This window comes from Rhinolophus hipposideros, assembly GCF_964194185.1.
Source record: "Rhinolophus hipposideros genome assembly, chromosome: 5".
In the NCBI taxonomy this organism is placed as follows: domain Eukaryota; kingdom Metazoa; phylum Chordata; class Mammalia; order Chiroptera; family Rhinolophidae; genus Rhinolophus; species Rhinolophus hipposideros.
In genome coordinates, this window is record NC_138051.1 from 77272413 (window position 1) to 77289434 (window position 17022).

The window sequence follows — 17022 nt, forward strand, 5'->3', positions numbered from 1 at the left end:
GAATGTCACAAAAGAAGATTGAGCGTGACAGCAGCAGCATCACAAGAACACATTCTATCTCCACCTGGCCACAGCATGGGCTGGCAGTGCTCAGAAAGCATGACCTGGAGGCGGCTGGGTGGCTCAGATGGTTAGAGCACGAGCTCTGAACAACAGGATTCCCGGTTCGATTCCCACATGGGCCTGCACCCTCCACAACTAGACTGAAGACAACGAGCTGCCGCTGAGCTTCTAGAGGGGCGGCCAGATGGCTCAGTTGGTTAGAGCGCGAGCTCTCAACAAGGTTGCCGGTTCAATTCCCATATGGGATGGTGGGCTGCGCCCCCTGCAACTAAAGATTGAAAACGGCGACTGGACTTGGAGCTGAGCTGCGCCCTCCACAACTAGATTGCAGGACAATGACTTGGAGTTAATGGGTCCTGGAGAAACACACTGTTCCCCAATATTCCCCAAAAAAAAAATTAAAAAAAAAGAAGGCAAGACCTGACCTGACCTGACCTGACCTAGAGGACCCATCAAAGAGGAGCGCCCACCTCCACACACAAAGCAAAGCCTATCATTGGGGGGGCTGGCTTACAGCTGCACCAACTGCAGCTTAGCGTGGGCTGCATTAGCTTGGGAAGGCTACACCAAGAGAACCCTTCAGGCAATGGAAATATTAATCCCCCAGCACTTTCCAAGCACACATTAAATCTTGCATTCTTGTGCAGAACTATTCTTGGCACTGGTATGACAGCAACATGGGACAGGTATATGATGTCTGTACATCAATCTATTTTGGCCATGGAGAGAGTTATGATGGCCATGGTGACGGGGGGAGGGGATGACAGCACCTCTGGACTCAGAGAGCAGATGCTGGCACCACCCTGGGTATTGTCCATTTTCCATGCCACCACCTGTCAGCCAAGCCAGTGCCAACCACTGTGCGACTGTGCTTCTAAATTAAACAATAGGGTTCAATAAATCCCAGGCAAGCTAGTGGGACTCCCTTTCAGGAGTCCCTTCTATAGGACAGTATGAAAGTCATACTCATGCAGGATGAGGTTGGTAAAGCAAAATTTGCAGAGATGCTTTAGGAGCATTGGAAAGAGACTTTTATTTAACAAAAACGTACACAAACTTGATACAAACCCTATATTATGCAAAGCTTTATCACAATTCTACACATGTTATAACTTGTGGGAGTTGGTTGGAGAGCGGATTATTATAATTATTAGCATTTTGAAAAGGGACATTTTCTACCAGAAAACGTCACACTGAAGGGCTACAAAATGATACAAAGACACTCTAAATGATCTCCCCTGGGAATGGCCTGGAATGAGAAACCTGAAAGGGCTGGCAGGACGTTGGTGCCCACCCAATCTCCCCTTTCGAAGGCAAAAGAGAGATTCTCAGGCTAAGAACCATTTCAGTAACACTGTCACTCAACGACTTTTGCTGACAAGAATATCCAGCATGAGATTGTACATTTATTAAAATGACTCTCAAGTAAAGGAAACTCAAGAGTATGGATGGGGAAAAGACCTGCAGTAAAACCAAGTGCTCCAGCCAGTCCACCCAGCTCCTTAATTAGGCTGCAGCCACAATGTTGAATTACATTTCAGAGGCTATAACATTCACTTCCACTAACATGGCCATAAAAGGACATGTTAGAACACTCGCCTTTCTCCTTTACCCCCACCAGCAACTAAATTTCAGGTTCCCATCACTCAGCTTGGCCTTCCTTGCCCTTGCGAACTTCACTCAGAATCCCAGGCCCTGAGGCGGGCTCAGCAGAAGGCTCCCTTTGCAAGTCTCCTCTAGAAGTTGTTAGGTGACCAAACTAGTATCGTCTCAGCTGATGCTTTTTGTTGTCCTTTTTTTTTTTTTCTCTTCCTTCACTGGATGATTTTAAACACAGCTGTCTGTGTTCGAATCTGTTGGAACTCACAGAGATATATTTAATCACAAGATAGAATTCCTTTCAGAACTAGGCTGTGTCAGACATGATAACCAGGAAGCAGGCTGCTTCTTGACATTCAGATAAATAGGGGTGAGAGGAGGGGTTTTTGTTTGGGGTGGGGTGGGGAGGGGTGGGCTTAGAGAGACTGCCGATAGCCTTTGTGGCTAATTTATTTCAGTCAAGTCTTAACACAATCCTGGAACATCCCAACACTTTCAATAGACTTTTGAAGAAGGAAAAACAAAACTGATCACTCCTCACTTACCACATCCAACTCGCAGAAATAAAAATACCTAAAGCACATACATGAATGGCTTTTTAAAAAGCCTTTGAGAGAGCAGAGTTGATCTTTATTTTCTTATTAAAAAGGTGGGGTATTTTTCCTTAGTTAATATGCAGTCTTTATTTTACATTAAGTACTCTTTTGACTTCGTGTCTTCACAAAATTGCTTTTAACTTTTGAAGTAGAAGGTACTTTAAACAAAAATACTGTGCCACATCAGCACTTTTTTCTTTTAAATATTGAAATAAATAAAACAGTTAACTTTTTTTTCTCGTCAGTTTGTTTTCAGTTATTTCTATTGTAGAGCAATTCCAGTCTGACCTGGGCACTTTTCTCACAGACATTTAAAGAAAATGCAATGAAGAATTTAAAAATTAAAAAAAAAAAAAGTCTTCTTATTGCACAAACTTAGGCCATTCCCAAGACTTCTCTGAGCTGAGCTGAGTTGCGCTGGAGGCTTTTCCACAATCCAGGCTCCTGTGTTGGCTGAAACACACGCGCAGGAGGGGGCCGGGCAAGGGAAGAGGAAGAGGAGAAGGTGAAGGAGGAGGAGGAGATGCAAATCATCGCAGCTTCTTGTCACCTTCTTCGGAAATGGCTTGCTTGAAGGATGCTGGAGTCCCCAGGTCATAGTTGACTGCAGAGGGAAAGGCAACGAAAGATAAAACAAAAAACAACAGCACAGGACAACTACCTAAAAAGGAAAGATTAAAATTAAGGGGGTGGTGGAAATGAAATGAATTAAAAAGAAAACCAAAGAAAGAAAACCACCAACTAACTGCCACGCTGAGGCGGCCATGGCTATGTGCAATGAGAACCAGCCTCGTGTCTCGTGCCTCAAACATCGCAGCACGAAATCAGCCAGGAATTAGGGCAGGTCAGTTGCTCCTGGGCAACTGAATGACACAAGAAACAGAGAAGACACAGCTGGATTTTCAATGCCTAGGTGGCATAGTAGGCAAAATTGGGTGTTAGCAAAATCTTTTTTTGGAAACCAAACAAACTGAATCTTTTCACTGTTAAAATATCCCAGAAGGACCATTATGATGTAATCTATCTTCCTGTCACCTAAGTGGACTGAGTAGTTCTATGGTATAGGAACAGTTTCAGTCACAGAAAATCCCAACCAATGTCCCCTAAGCCAAAAGGATACTGCTTCATGCATACACCATCACCCTAACACTGCCCCACGTTGAGCCCAGGGTGTTGGAATTACTCGGACAGAGACCCAAGCCAAGAGATCCGTTCCAGTCCTCAACCAGCCCAGCCTCAGCCTCTCAGTGTCAGCCTTGGAACCTGGGGGGTTCCATAGTCTGCATGGGTACCAATCAGGCATGGATTTTGCTTCTAGCTGAAATGAAATCTGCTAAGTTATTTTAGTCTTTGGAATGAAGTAGTTGGCACAAAGGAGTAAGCAATAAAACCCAGTGCTATCACATTTCACCCCAGAAGCATTTCCTGAGGGCAGAGATGGGTACCCCTAACAGTGGCCAGCTTGCACTGAGCTAAATGGCAAAGGAAAGCGGAAAGGAGAGGCTCAACTGGAAAATAGCCAAGCCAAAAGGGAACACAGTTCAAAATCAAATGAGCAGCTCAGTCTCTTCCAAGCTGAAACTCCCTTCCCCACCCCATCTCTCCTTCTAGTACCCAAGGCATTGCTCACTGCTCAGGTGTACAGGACTGTATTATATAGACTTCCAAAGCTGAGACTCTGTCTACTTATGTTTTCAAATGGAGGCTAAGAAGGGCCTGGTTTCCACCCACCACCAAACCCTTCCATAACCCCTGTCTATGTTTCTTCCCATCCCATCCCATCCCACCCATCTCCCCTCTCAGATCTGTTTTTTTGGTCTCCTTTCCAGATTCCCCTCTTCTTCCTCAGTGTTCATCTTTTCACTGTTCCACCTGCTTTCAGCCCCCTCACTCCAGTGATGAAACCAGTTGGCCTTTCCCCAGACCTTCCATAGAGTGCCTGGGAGTGTTTTCTTGGTTGGGCATCCAGTCAGATTTTCATCCCCTGCCAGGATCTTTCTGTCCCTCTCCCAATGCCCCTCACCTCTCTGGTTAGATGTCACCTGCCACACTTTTCGTGAGTCTGTCTAATAACCATACCCCATAACCCTTTCGATTTCCTCTATTAACCACCCCCCACCTCAATTCTCTCTCTCTCTCACTTTTCTTCTTTTGCCCATTTAAGCCACCTATAAAATAGCTGGTTGGTTCCCAGCTTTGTGTTCCTAACATTCATTTCCTCTTTCATTTCCTCTGGCGGGGCCAACGCAGGCCACTGGAAATGTCCTGCTATGTTTTTGGTCTGCTGCTCTCAGTCCCCTTCGAGGAGGCTGACTTTCCATCTCTCCACACATCTTCCACTTTCCCCTCATCCTGTCCTCACATCCTCATTCTCCCCCTGAGACCCTTCCCCCACTTCACTGCCTCCTAGATCTCATCTACCCCCTCGATTTGACCAATGGATGCTGTGTCTAGATATGACTTCTACAACCTTTCTGTCAACAATTATTTATTGAGCATCCACCATATATGAAATGAGACACTAAATCCTCCACCAATTAGCTCAGAAACATTGCTCACTTCTCAGTGTATTTCAACAAATAATTATGGCACACTGTTGTCCGGCACCGACTGAGGCACATGAATGCCATCATCTTTGTACTCCAGGAACACACCAGCTGTTTAATGAGAAAGACTACAATCATAACGTGTTGTAATAAGCACTAGACTAGTGGCACGAACAAAATGCCACAGAACAATACTTAAGCATGTTTTCACATTGTGATTTTTGCCATTTTACAGGATTCAGGTTGTGATTCCCAACTTTGCCTTTTGTTCAGTTCTATCTCCGTTCTCTCTGACAATAGACATTCTTGTCTCCAGATTAAATAGCAAGCGTCAATCTAGAACTCTGTGTTGATCTGGATAGCTTCCTCTAAGAAAATCTCCCTGACTACTGTGATCCACAGCAAAAATAATCCCATATCATCCCATTGACACTCTTACACGTTTTCAACTACTGTGAATATCTAGTCTGCCCAACAAGATTGCAAAAAAAAAAAAAAAAAAAAAATCACTGGACAACAAATCCAGTGCTTTGGCCCATGTTTAATTTCATCCCACCCTTCCTCCACAAGGCTGAGCAGTCATATGTATACTGTTACCCAGTCCCTGGTTGCCAAATAAACAAAGGCATTAGGTTGGTGCAAAAGTAATTGCAGTTTTTGAAATTATTTTTAACGTTAAACCACAATTACTTTTGCACCAACCTAATATATATGAATGAAAGTATTATCATCCAAGGTCTATAAACACACCAGCCTGAACCTAAGCTGAAAGGCCAAATGTCCGAGTCACCATTAATAGGATAAATCAATCATGTACCCCCTGACACGAGGCACTGAGAAGGATACAATATCATTTCTGTAGTATTCTTACCAAAAAAATGCATCACCTAATTTTAATCAATGGGAAATAGCACACAAACCTAAAGTGAAAGACTTTCCACGAAATGACTAGCCAGTGCTATTCGAAAGCATCGAGGTTATACAAAGAAAGACTGTGGAACTAACTATTCCAGATTAAAAAGACTTTCAGAGGACATGACAGCTAAATACAAGAAGTGATCCTGGGTTGGGTCGTGGACCAGAACAAGGATATTAGTGAGACAAGTGGCAAAATTAAATAAGGTCTGTGGGTTGTAATATTGCATCAGTGTCAATTTCCTGGTTGTGACCATTGTAGTGTGCTTATTTGAAGGATCTAAGTGAAGGGTCTATGGGAATTCTTTGTACTGCTTTTGTGTAAGATTTTTAAATCTGAAGTTATTCCAAAATTAAAAAATTTTTAAAAGTCTTAGTCATTGGTTGAGGGCCAGGATTGAGATACTTTGAAAACCTACTTGCTAATGGTTCTTAGCTATTAATTCCGTTCTGACAGGGATCTTCCATCATTCTCAGCTGTTTTGTAAATCAATCAAGCAGAATATTTTTTGTATACTGTTATTTTGAGTAAATGGTCAGAAATCACTTTTATTAAGCACAACACTATCATATAATTCAGTGTTTTAGAGTTAGAAACACTTGGGCATGTGACCAAAAAAGGGCCTTAAGTGTCTACTCCCTGCCACCTCACCACTTCCACCGTCACCCCCACCCCAATGTCACCACCAAAACACTGCCCAACCTTAGTTCTTTGGGAAAGTTCCTGAAGACTTCTAACTTGATCATAGGTTGGGTTTGGATTTGCTTTGTGTTTACAGAATCAGATACCTCCTCTCAATCCAATGAGGTCTTGAATGAAAGCTCTCAAAGTCCGTTACTGATTTTACTCAAGAAATCTTCAAAATGTGATCTACGGAGAAGTCAGTACAGACTGAGGAGAGTATCAGAAGACCCAGACACCACTTACTGACCCTGGAACTTCAGACCGTCATCTATGCTGAGAAAATCTCAGTTTCCTCATCAACAAAATGGGAATCACATCTATCCTACCTCACAAGGTTGTGTTAAGAATCATCATGAGAGAATGTTGGTTATATATTACGATAGGGTAAGAAATGTCCATATCCTAGGGCTAGAGAAACTGAGGCAGATATTCCTGGCAACAAACTCACACAGAGGTTGAGTCCAGAACCCACAACGTTTAATTTCTACTCTATATTTCTACTCACTAGATCAAAAATGCCTCACTCAGAAAATACACAAGTAACTTCACTTCTAAAGACTAAACAAAATCCCCTGCAGAAAAATTCCTCATGGATGAGCCTGCTCAAACTTGAAGCACCAGTTCAAGATCATATTCATCAGCTGTAACAGGAGGCATATTGGGATAATATTAATTAATTTTATTCCACCGTGAAGTGAGAACCTCCAAACAGTCTTTAGTTCTCTCCCCGAGTAATGATCTTGTGTTCCCTCAAGTGCCATATAAAGGCAATATCAGGCTGCAGCCCATTAGGTGCACAGAGATGCAAAGTAAGCAGGAAGACTTAAAGGGATACTATTGGTGTGAACATCATATTTTTATTAAACCTTCTTCTCTAAAATACCAGTACCAAATTGCATTCCTGACTTTAAAGTACCTTTAAAAAATGAAATGCATATTTCTCACTCCCAGTGTTATACTGATTAGAGGGTCTGATCTCCACATGGTCTCAGTAACAGAAATAAAGGATTAGATTGTTCGAGGGAGCAGAAAAACATCAGATAGGTAACGAACAGTAATCACCTGTTCATCAACAGTCCCCTCCAGGGGATGTGAATGTTATAACAAATTTAGAAAGTTCTGTATCTTTGATTCTCCTATCTTTGGGCTAGGACTTAGAAAATTAGGTGACATTTCTGAAGCATTTGGTGTGGGTGCTTTACTGAGCTGAGAACAAAGAATACTAGTTAGATCACTTTCATCTTAATGACTCTAATTTATTTCATATTAAATTTTGAGTAGTGATGCTTATTTAACAAAAGTAACAACAAAATGATAGATGTGTTGACTACTCACACAGCTCTTGCCATTCCAGAGGTCACAGAAAAGACCTTTTTTCCTAATAGGCATCAGGAGGGGATGTTTAGAAATGATGATTTAGAAGTCGAGCTCTCTATAATACTCTGTACAGAATTTTAATTGAAATTCTCTTTTGGGGGATCTAATTGCCTACTCTTCTAACCTTTTGATAAGGTTACCATTTAAAACTATATTCATTGCAAACACTCCTTTCGTCAACTGGATCTGAGAAAAAGCAAGGGAGATATATACATATATATCTTCCCCTCTTTGACCAAGTATTAGTTGAAAGTGCAGCCGTAACTGTAGCCTAAGGAGACATAATGCTTCCAGTACTTTCTCAAGGGAAAGTACTGCAATCAACAGTAGCTGTTGGATAGGGAGATTCAACCAATTAGCATGAAAGTTGGAGACAAACCTCTTCTCCCAGAATATGGAAGCACCAAAGTAGTTCTAGACAAGGACTATTTCTTACTCAGAGAAGGTGACATTCTTGTAAAGTATGTAGACTAAAACAAATCACTACTGAAATGGCATCTACTGAAGTTCTGAAATCTTTCATCATGTAAACAATTTCCATGTCTCTCTTTTACAATAAACTAATGATATCCAAACTATAAATAATTTTTAATATATATATATATATATATATATATATATATATATATATTACACACTATGTTTTTTTTAATTACATACCATGTTATATTCCTATATCCCTATGTGGGAATACGTCAAGGGGCAGCATAGAATAATGGTAAAAGTAAAGGGTATAAGAGGTCCTGGAGTCAGGTTGCCAGGGATCAAAACCTGGCTCCTTAGTAGCTGTGAGGCCTTAGGTACATTTCTTAACCTTATTACCAAGCCTCAGTTTCCTCATCTGTAAACTGGGGATAATATAAACACCTACCTCATGAGGCTAAAATAAACTATTCCAGGGAAAGCACGCAGAACAATGTCTGGCACATAAATGTTGGCCATTGTTATGAGAGCAAGGCAGATAAAGAGACAACATCAAGGCGTTTGGAAACCCAGGACAGCCAGCTTCTTCTCCTATGCCGCCTCTTAGTTTCCTTCTTTCACCACATGACATTTGCCCCCACACCAATGTCCACGCCTCTCTCTCAAACTTCCCTCCCTTACCCTCTCGGGGTTGATCTTTCTCAACTGAAAAGGGAAAGACCTCAACTGGATCATCTTTAAATTCCCTTCCAGTTCTTTTTTGTTTTTTTAAAGGATGTAAATGCTGAACCTGTTGAAAGATACTATAAGCAAGGTGAGACAAGGTGCTCAGGCAATGCTAAGACGCATTGCCCTGCTCACGTTGGCTATACCAACTGAGAAAGATGACAGCATCTACTACCCCCAATAGGAGAAAAAGAAGATCAAGGTATGCTAGTAAATATAACATCAATAAACACTAGCCATCCTCAGATAAATCTTCCCATGGAGTTTGCCTTGTGTAGATAATTCTTCATTCTTGGTTCCCCTTCAGAATCCCAAGCTGGACTTGGAAATTAGGTGGGCTTTCATAATTTGTTTTAATTTCAGTGACTTAAAAACTTTTTCAAGTTCAAAGGTAAGTTGTCATTGAGAATTTCAGGACTACAAACAACTACACAGATTTCAAATGATAGTATAGATTGGTCAGACATGTTTTTATTAACATGGAAGCTCACATTTCATCAGTGAGAGGAACTCATAACACCATGAATCCAGTATCTGAGTCAAAGTAATAGAACAGATGAAGTAAAGAGCTATAGAATGACAGCAAGAGGTTGTATTCCCTTAGTAGAATCCAACTAGAACCAACTATATTGGCTTTCTCACACGTGAGCGTGCAGAGATATTAAATGTTGGAGGTTTATGCCATATGTCCTAGGAACAGTCCACATACAGGTTATGCAAAACATCCCAAAAGTGGGTTAGGCTGTTACTTTCAGTCTCTCACAACTGAGAACTAATGCCTAGGTGAGCATTTAAATACCTGAAGCAGGAGAGAAGTAGAAGCCCTTTCTGTCCCAGGTTACCAGAGAGCACAAAGGACCCGTTTGTGGGTTTCTTTGCTTGGTCCTTGCTTTTGTTTGCTTGGTTTGTTATTTTAACGAGAGGTCTAATTCATGAGGATCTGCAAAGGCTGGATTGTCAAAGCAAATATTTCCAGACACTTAAAAACAGCCTGTTGCCTCAGCAGCCTCTCGGATCTCCTAACCCAAGCCAAATGGCAGTGCCGTCTCTGGACCTGTGCTCTCATGGAGGCCACAGACCCTGACCACTCTTAGTGGGAGTTCAGAATCTTCACGGCAGCTCAGTTGAGTGTTGTGCCTAATAAATCTGCTTTAATTTGGACATATCCTTTTGGCTGTTAAATTGGTACCTGGAGCAAGAAATAATCAGCCTAAACATGCAGTCCCCTACGGCCACACCCCCTCATTCTTACTCAAGGACAGCAGCCAACTCCAAAGGCAGTTCCCTGGACGCCACCCCTTCCAGGTGTAGCCAGGGGAGGAAATGAGCCAAGCACTTCCCCAGCCATTTTCCCTTACAGTTGAGCCAGAAGCCAGAAGCCCGCCATTCTCCACACACAGCCCCTCGCATAGTCCAAGCAAGCTTCAGCCCCCACATTGGGCCCAGGCCCACATGGGGATACATGCACACAGACAGCACAGGGCTGCAGGGGAGACCCTCCAGTAGTTACTCCCCCACTAAGAAGAGGGTCTGAACCCAGAAAAACAAAAGACAAGCTGGGGGGAAAAGGAAAGAAAGAAAAGAGGGAGGTAAAACGGTGATGGTTTTGCCCTCATGGTAAGACAGGTCAGCCAGGACATACCTTTTCACTAGGACCGCACAGCTGTCTGTTCTCAGCTGTCTGTTCTCGGGACTGCCAACAAAGTGGATGGTCTTCTCCATCGCCCAGGGGCCTTGAGCAAGTGTTGCTTTGGTTTATTTCAGGAGATGCTATTGGAAACATAAAACAAAGTGCCTGGAGGGCACTATAAAAAAATAGAAGAAGAAATACAGGAGACTTGATCATCCAACAGGAATTTATATGTTTGTAAACAGGGCGAGGGGGGAGGGAAATATACTGTGAGGTATTCTTCTTTCTTCCATGAGCGCGGCCTCAGGTGGTTCTGTCACTGCTGAGCCCATGACTTTTCTGCTTATATTCCATTCCTGCGTTTGGAAATTGTTCTTCACCAGGAGGAAAGTGAGGAAAACACCAAAAACACAAAAACAGCAGCTATGCTGACGGAGAGGAGTAGCTCGGGAAGTGCTGCTGGTCAGGGCCCAGGTGCTGGAGGAAGGCCACAGCAGCCCCAGACTTGTCAGGAACTGCTGACATGTTCACACAAGCAGGGAGGAAGATGGAAAGGTCAGGGAGGAGAACTGGGGAAGGGTCTGCTATGGGGAGCCCCAAACTCAGTGGAGTACAGAAAGTGCAATCATCGCCCATCGAGGAAATCCTCCTGACTAGGTCTCCTCGAATCAATTCTCCCCCCAGTGACTTTCTTCTAAACAGGATATTACTTCAGTTTCTTTGATTTGCTTTCACTCTCCTCTCTCTCTCTCTCTCTCTCTCTCTCTCTCTCTTTCTCTCTCTCTCTCTCTCTCTCTCTCTCTGAAAAAAAAAAAGTTTCTAATAATAGTTAGAATATATAAATAATAATTTATTTAATGTTATTGGTTCTGTTTCCAAACCCAATATTCCTCCTCTCTTCATTTTGCCAATAAATAGGAAAACTGAGGAAATCAATTCTACTCATGTCAAAAAGATCCCAAGCCCCCAAAAAAGAGATAATTCACCTAACTTCCCATTTCTATGGAAAATAAATAGTACATCATGATGCCATCTCTCTGAAGGACTGTTATTCTGCTTTTTTGTTCTGTTTTGTTTCAGTAGTTTGTGCTTCTGCTGTACATACGCAAAATAGATGGAAAGGGGGAAGGGATGCGTGGAAGGTAAGAGGAAAAAGCAAGGATGAAGGGAACACCTAAAGTTGTCTTTCATTAAAAAAAAATATATCAGAACCAGAACAATGACCAAAGTCAGAGGGTGATGGCTAATTGCCCAGAGAGTCTGTTCGTGTGTTTAGCAACTGCCCTTTTTATCTGCTGTGGGCGAACCCCGGCCACTGCGGCGTCCTCGGCAGGAGCGAGGCTCTTCCAAATCGTCCTCGTCAAAGCCGTGGAAAGTTGAGGTGTCACTTTCTGACGTGGAACCGAATAAGTCCTCCGTGGTGCGTGCTGCGGCCGCTGCCTCCTTCTCCTTCCTGCCTTCTCCTCCCAAATGAGCTGACATGTATGATGAATATATCAGCACATGGGTTAAGCAACAGACAGCATTATTAATATTCTTATTACATTATTACAGTGTTATTCTTCATAGCAAGGTCATAAACCATTCCACACCAAAAGAGATTAACTGAGTACATCACCTGGTGACGGGGATTTGGGGTACAGGGACAAAGCCAACATTTCCAGGGAAAAGGATTCCTCCCTCCCTGAAAAGGCATCATCTCTACCATAATATATATGTCCACAGCTCTGACAATGAAAGATTCACCCACGATCTTTCTCTCTTCTCTTCTGTACACACACATACAAATGCACATTCACGCAACCCCGCCCCAGACAATGCGTTTCCTTGGTGGTTTTCAAGTCTGGTTGGTATTACTTTGGTATTTTCCATTGGTGTTTCTTTGTACAATGTTTGTCCTTCACTTTGACAGTCAGCTTTACAAAGGTATTACTGTCAGATGACCCGCTCAAGGTGGTTAAGCCTCCATTCATTTCATTTTTATTTTTACCCGTTTCTAATGCCGTTCTTTCAGTACCCTTTCAATTCCGCCCTTACACCGTGTAGTTCATTTGCACTGAAAGCAAACAGAAGTTGGAAAGTCTGACAAGTGGTACGTAGTTTAAGAGTCTCTCGTTTTCCTTAAGTACTGGAGGACATTTCTGTGTTCCGCACCCACATACATGTGCATACACATGTGTGTGCACGTGCATGCCACTCCAGCCACTCGCACGCCCAGGTCTTAGTTATCCCAGAAAGTCCAAAGTTGTTAAATCTAACTCAGAGTACTAACAAAGTGAGAAATGGGGGTGAAAAGCCTAAGAAGATACAGTATCCTGAAATTTGTAAAACTCAGGTTTAAATTTTTTACCTTCTAAATGGTCTCTGGACTGCCCCAAATGAGGTCATGATGTGTCATTTATGGTGTCAATGTCATTTCCTCCCAGGAAACAGAGGTAGCAGGGTAGACGGTAAGGGAAAGACCGCTCTTCTGAGTAAGGATTCCAGGGAGGCCCTAGAGAAGTATTCGCCCACCTGCCCGAACAAGCACATCCCAAGGGACTAACGCCACCTGTTTATTCCCAAGGTATCAACTATTTCAGGAACATCAGGGTCAGACCTTGACTAAATTATCCACCAAATTAGTCCATGGCTAATGCAATAAGACCACCTCCACTGGTGTAAAATACCCCCTGAATCACATAGCAGACCGGTCCTGGGAAGAAAACGATGTGTAAAAGCTGTGAAGAGAGAGGCTTCGGATAGAAAACACCAACTGCCCACTTCTGGTCCCCCATGGATGTATCAGATTCAAGTACCCCATCTTTTGTAGGAAAGGAAGAGGGAAAGTTACAGCCATCTGCAATGAGAATTCTGAAGCTGCCCTCTCTAATGCACAGACCCACAGAAGTCCAGTATCATTCTGCCTCGAGTATCATTCTGCCAAGTGACTTTGTTTCTGGAGGCAGAGATTTTATCTGATTGCTCACTTTGAAAAAACCCCGAATTGTAGTTCGTTTGTTTCATTTTCTTTTTAAGTATCTAAAACCCAGGGCCCACTATCACATGGGCCCTCTTTTCCGAGCTAGCACCAGCAGAGTAAGAGGTTCAACATCCATATGGTTCAACATCCATGTTTGGAGAGTAAATGAATTGCCGGAAATGCACAGATGGGCCACGCTGTCAGGGTCCAGAAGCATTAAATATTGAGAGTTGTGTGTAATAGAAACCAGTCCTTTTTTACTTACGGATTTGCTACTCAGGTCAGTCTTGAACCCTAAACAACCCAAAAGCCAAATATAAAAGGTCTAAAGCTAATGTTTACGGACAAAGCAAAGGAACAACCAAGTTGCTGCAGTAAACGCAGCTGTGGTCATCTCAGTTCCTCTCTTGGGACTAGGAGTAGAAAAGACACTGGGGAGAATGTGGAAAGGAGCAATGACTCCTCACTTGTTGGAACTAACCACCAGATTGAACTGTATTTCACCAACTAGTCAGCAATTGATAAGACTAAAGATGAGTCTGAAATCTTCTCTCTTTGGCCTAGTTATGACATAAAGCAGTATGAAAAATAGGTACTACCAACCAACCACAACCAGCCAAAAGTAATGGTTTGGTTAGAACTGAAAAACAAAACAATAGCTTAACAAAACTTGAAAACATGAATTCATTTTAAGAATAAAAGCACAAGATCAAAGTCTCTTTTTATTATTTTAGTTTTTGGATAGGTTAAAGATGGAAATTTCAAAATATGCCCAGTCAACTCCAGATTAGCCCTAAGAACGTCTGCCTTTTGCCTCCTTAATCTATTGGGGTCTCTCTGGTCTGTTCCATATGAGAAAATGGGATGAGTGGCCAATGGACATGGTATTTATGCAACTACCCAGGAGCCCAGGGGTCTCTGACTCCGACAATTCAAGATGTGGCTGCTCCCCCAATATTCATGTCTCCATACTCTTCCGGTTTGACCCAGGCACTTCCACAAAACAAACACATCTTTTTGTTACATGCACATCACCAAATACAAGGAAGCATGTTGCTTATGTCTCCAGGTATTTCCACACTATCTCACTATCATCCACGACAACACACACAAAGAAATATCCACTTCATGGAGAGGCCAAACACAAGTCAAAAACTTCTACTTTCCCTTTTCCCTGGATCCCAGGGCATAACTTTTGGTTCTTACAATCCAAAGAAGAAAATGTCAAATGACTGGAAAACTCCTCTCCATTTGAAATCACTACCACCACCACCACCACTTCTCCGGTCCACCCTTCAACCCCCACACAAGATGGCAGAGGAATGTGAGTGGAAGAGTTCCTGGTCTATGGGAACAGATGCAAGAAGGGGCCAAACTCACCAGAGCGTCCACAGTCTGCACAGGACACGAGCTCTTCAGGCCGCCCACTCTTCTTATTCATGTTAGAGCCCCCCAAGCAGAAATCGCAGTAGTTATTGGGAATGACTGTCCCATCCGGTCCTTTCTGGGCTGTAGAAACATATTTTTAAAAATCCAATTTTAGGTTAAGATAAATTCCTACTGGCCCGTCTCCTACAGTGTAGCAGAATCTGCTCCAGGAAGCATATGAAATCTAGAATCTGAGGTTTTTGTTATCACCAAGTTGTTAACTTGAGCTATTTTCTTTTTGACCCTCTTCGGTTCAACAGTACTTTTTACTAGTAGTATCTTACAAGCCATGCAGACTTTAGTTTGATTTTTGCAGCATTTCCCAGCTCTGTGTTTTTATAGAAATGACCCTGCTCCTCTGATTACATCCCTGGATGATCAAAGCATCCAGCCTACTAGTCAAGTGAACTTTTCTCATCCCCGAACAACCAGCCTTCAGGGCCAAGGCCCCAAACATCCTATGGCAATTATAAACTGTAGTGTGACTAGAGAGAGGATGGCCAACGCCTAGGCCTTGCCCTTGGGAAAGATATTCTTATTTAGGAGATATTCCTCCTGTCCCTGAAAAGGAAAATAAAGAAGCATTCATTGACGGGTGCTCATTTCCAGAAAGGCCACTGAAGACGCTCTTGGGGAATCAGATGCACATCTTGGCAGATCCGCAGGTGTCCACTCTTATTCAGACACATCCCCATACAGACTAGACTTACGGTCATGGAAAGCACGCAGGACTAATGAATCAGCAGACCCCAAGTGCCTAGAATCAGACTGGACATTTCACTGAGCCTCACGCCAGAGATGGACTGAAAAGTGAATTAGTGAGCACATCTTGAGATTTAGGCCCTTCATAAGTCATACAAGATGGAAGGAAAGGCAAAGAAAAATTGGGGGACATGATCTTAAAAACACAACCTTGTGAGATCCGCACATGTCCTTGAGTATAAAAATCATTCTCAGTTTCTAAGGGCTGGGTGTAAAGCCTTGGACAGGTTCTTTGTCTGCGGAGAAACACCTCCATTTTCCTCTGTTTTTCTATCCCTACTGTGGACATTTCTTTGTCACAGTACACTTCCTGTTTGTGACTAAGGAGAAAAGTCTCTCTCTTTATAGGATCAGTCTAAACCACGGGGGGTATCTTCCTCCTCACTATACCCAATGTCTGCTGCTATCTTTCATTATTCACTGGCTAACATTAATCAGGATCCCGTAGGGTACAAATCTGTAAAAGGAAACAGATATGTGAGCAGAAATACCATCCAGACAGTAAGTGATAAACGGATTCACCCACTTTAATATGATTCCCTCTGGTCTTCACTTCCTCCATGCCTCTGTTTTGCCTCCAGGAATAGAAAAACTTACCTGGGAAAGGCAGAAGACAAAAGCTTGCAGAATTACATTATAGAGGGTTAATCCATTTATCAGTTGCTATTTGAATTGTTTAATCAGTTTCTAAGTCATTGATTTTCATCTTCAGAGAGGCAGACAAATCTCTGCAAGAAAAGTGTTGGCTGTTTGGGGACAGAGAGGAGCTGGGCATACCCTGTGGCCTGTTGAGTGTGGGTTTTTCCTTCATCAGTCACTGCATCTCAAAGATAGCTGCATGTCATACAGATTTTTGCAAATAATCTCCAAAAATCAGTACTTCCACAAAAATTTTACTCTGCTTATAAAATTTTCATTACCCAAATCCAGAAGGAAGCCCCTTTTTTCCTTCTCTCAATTGCCATCTTAACCACTTTCAGAACTCTCTTAAGAAAATCCAAGCACATCTCTGAGGTAAATAAACTCAGGGTTTCCTCATTAAGAGACTATCTTGGCAATCAATCAAAAAGTGAACATGAAGAAGTGGGTTATATTAAATTTAAGAGATGAATGTAAACCAAAGCTAAGTTTCATGATCGATATGAACTAGATATAAAATGCCAGTCACAACTTGGGTAGCTTACTGCATGACAATCGAAGAATTCCATGTATATCATCTCACTAAAACTCTTAGAAGACCCGTCTCATCATTTGTCTCTTTCCTGTTCTCTTAGGGACTTTCTATTATGTCAGATTTTTCTTTCCTTTCA

At 42.5% G+C, this 17022-nt stretch overlaps 1 protein-coding gene across 7 annotated transcripts in view; it reads right to left on the bottom strand.

Annotated features, from left to right (window-relative positions):
* The window catches only part of DPF3 (double PHD fingers 3), a 254843-nt gene that overhangs the window by 43550 nt on the left and 194271 nt on the right, over nucleotides 1–17022 (bottom strand). For 3 of the 7 annotated variants that reach the window (XM_081048238.1, XM_081048237.1, XM_081048236.1), the window contains exon 8: nucleotides 14903–15031. In XM_081048238.1, coding sequence (XP_080904364.1) covers nucleotides 14903–15031 — 129 coding nt within the window. Of the gene's footprint in view, nucleotides 1–1074; nucleotides 2863–10572; nucleotides 12036–14902; nucleotides 15032–17022 lie in introns of those variants that run through there. The other 4 variants (XR_013993333.1, XR_013993334.1, XR_013993331.1 and 1 more) reach the window with 3 other exon arrangements.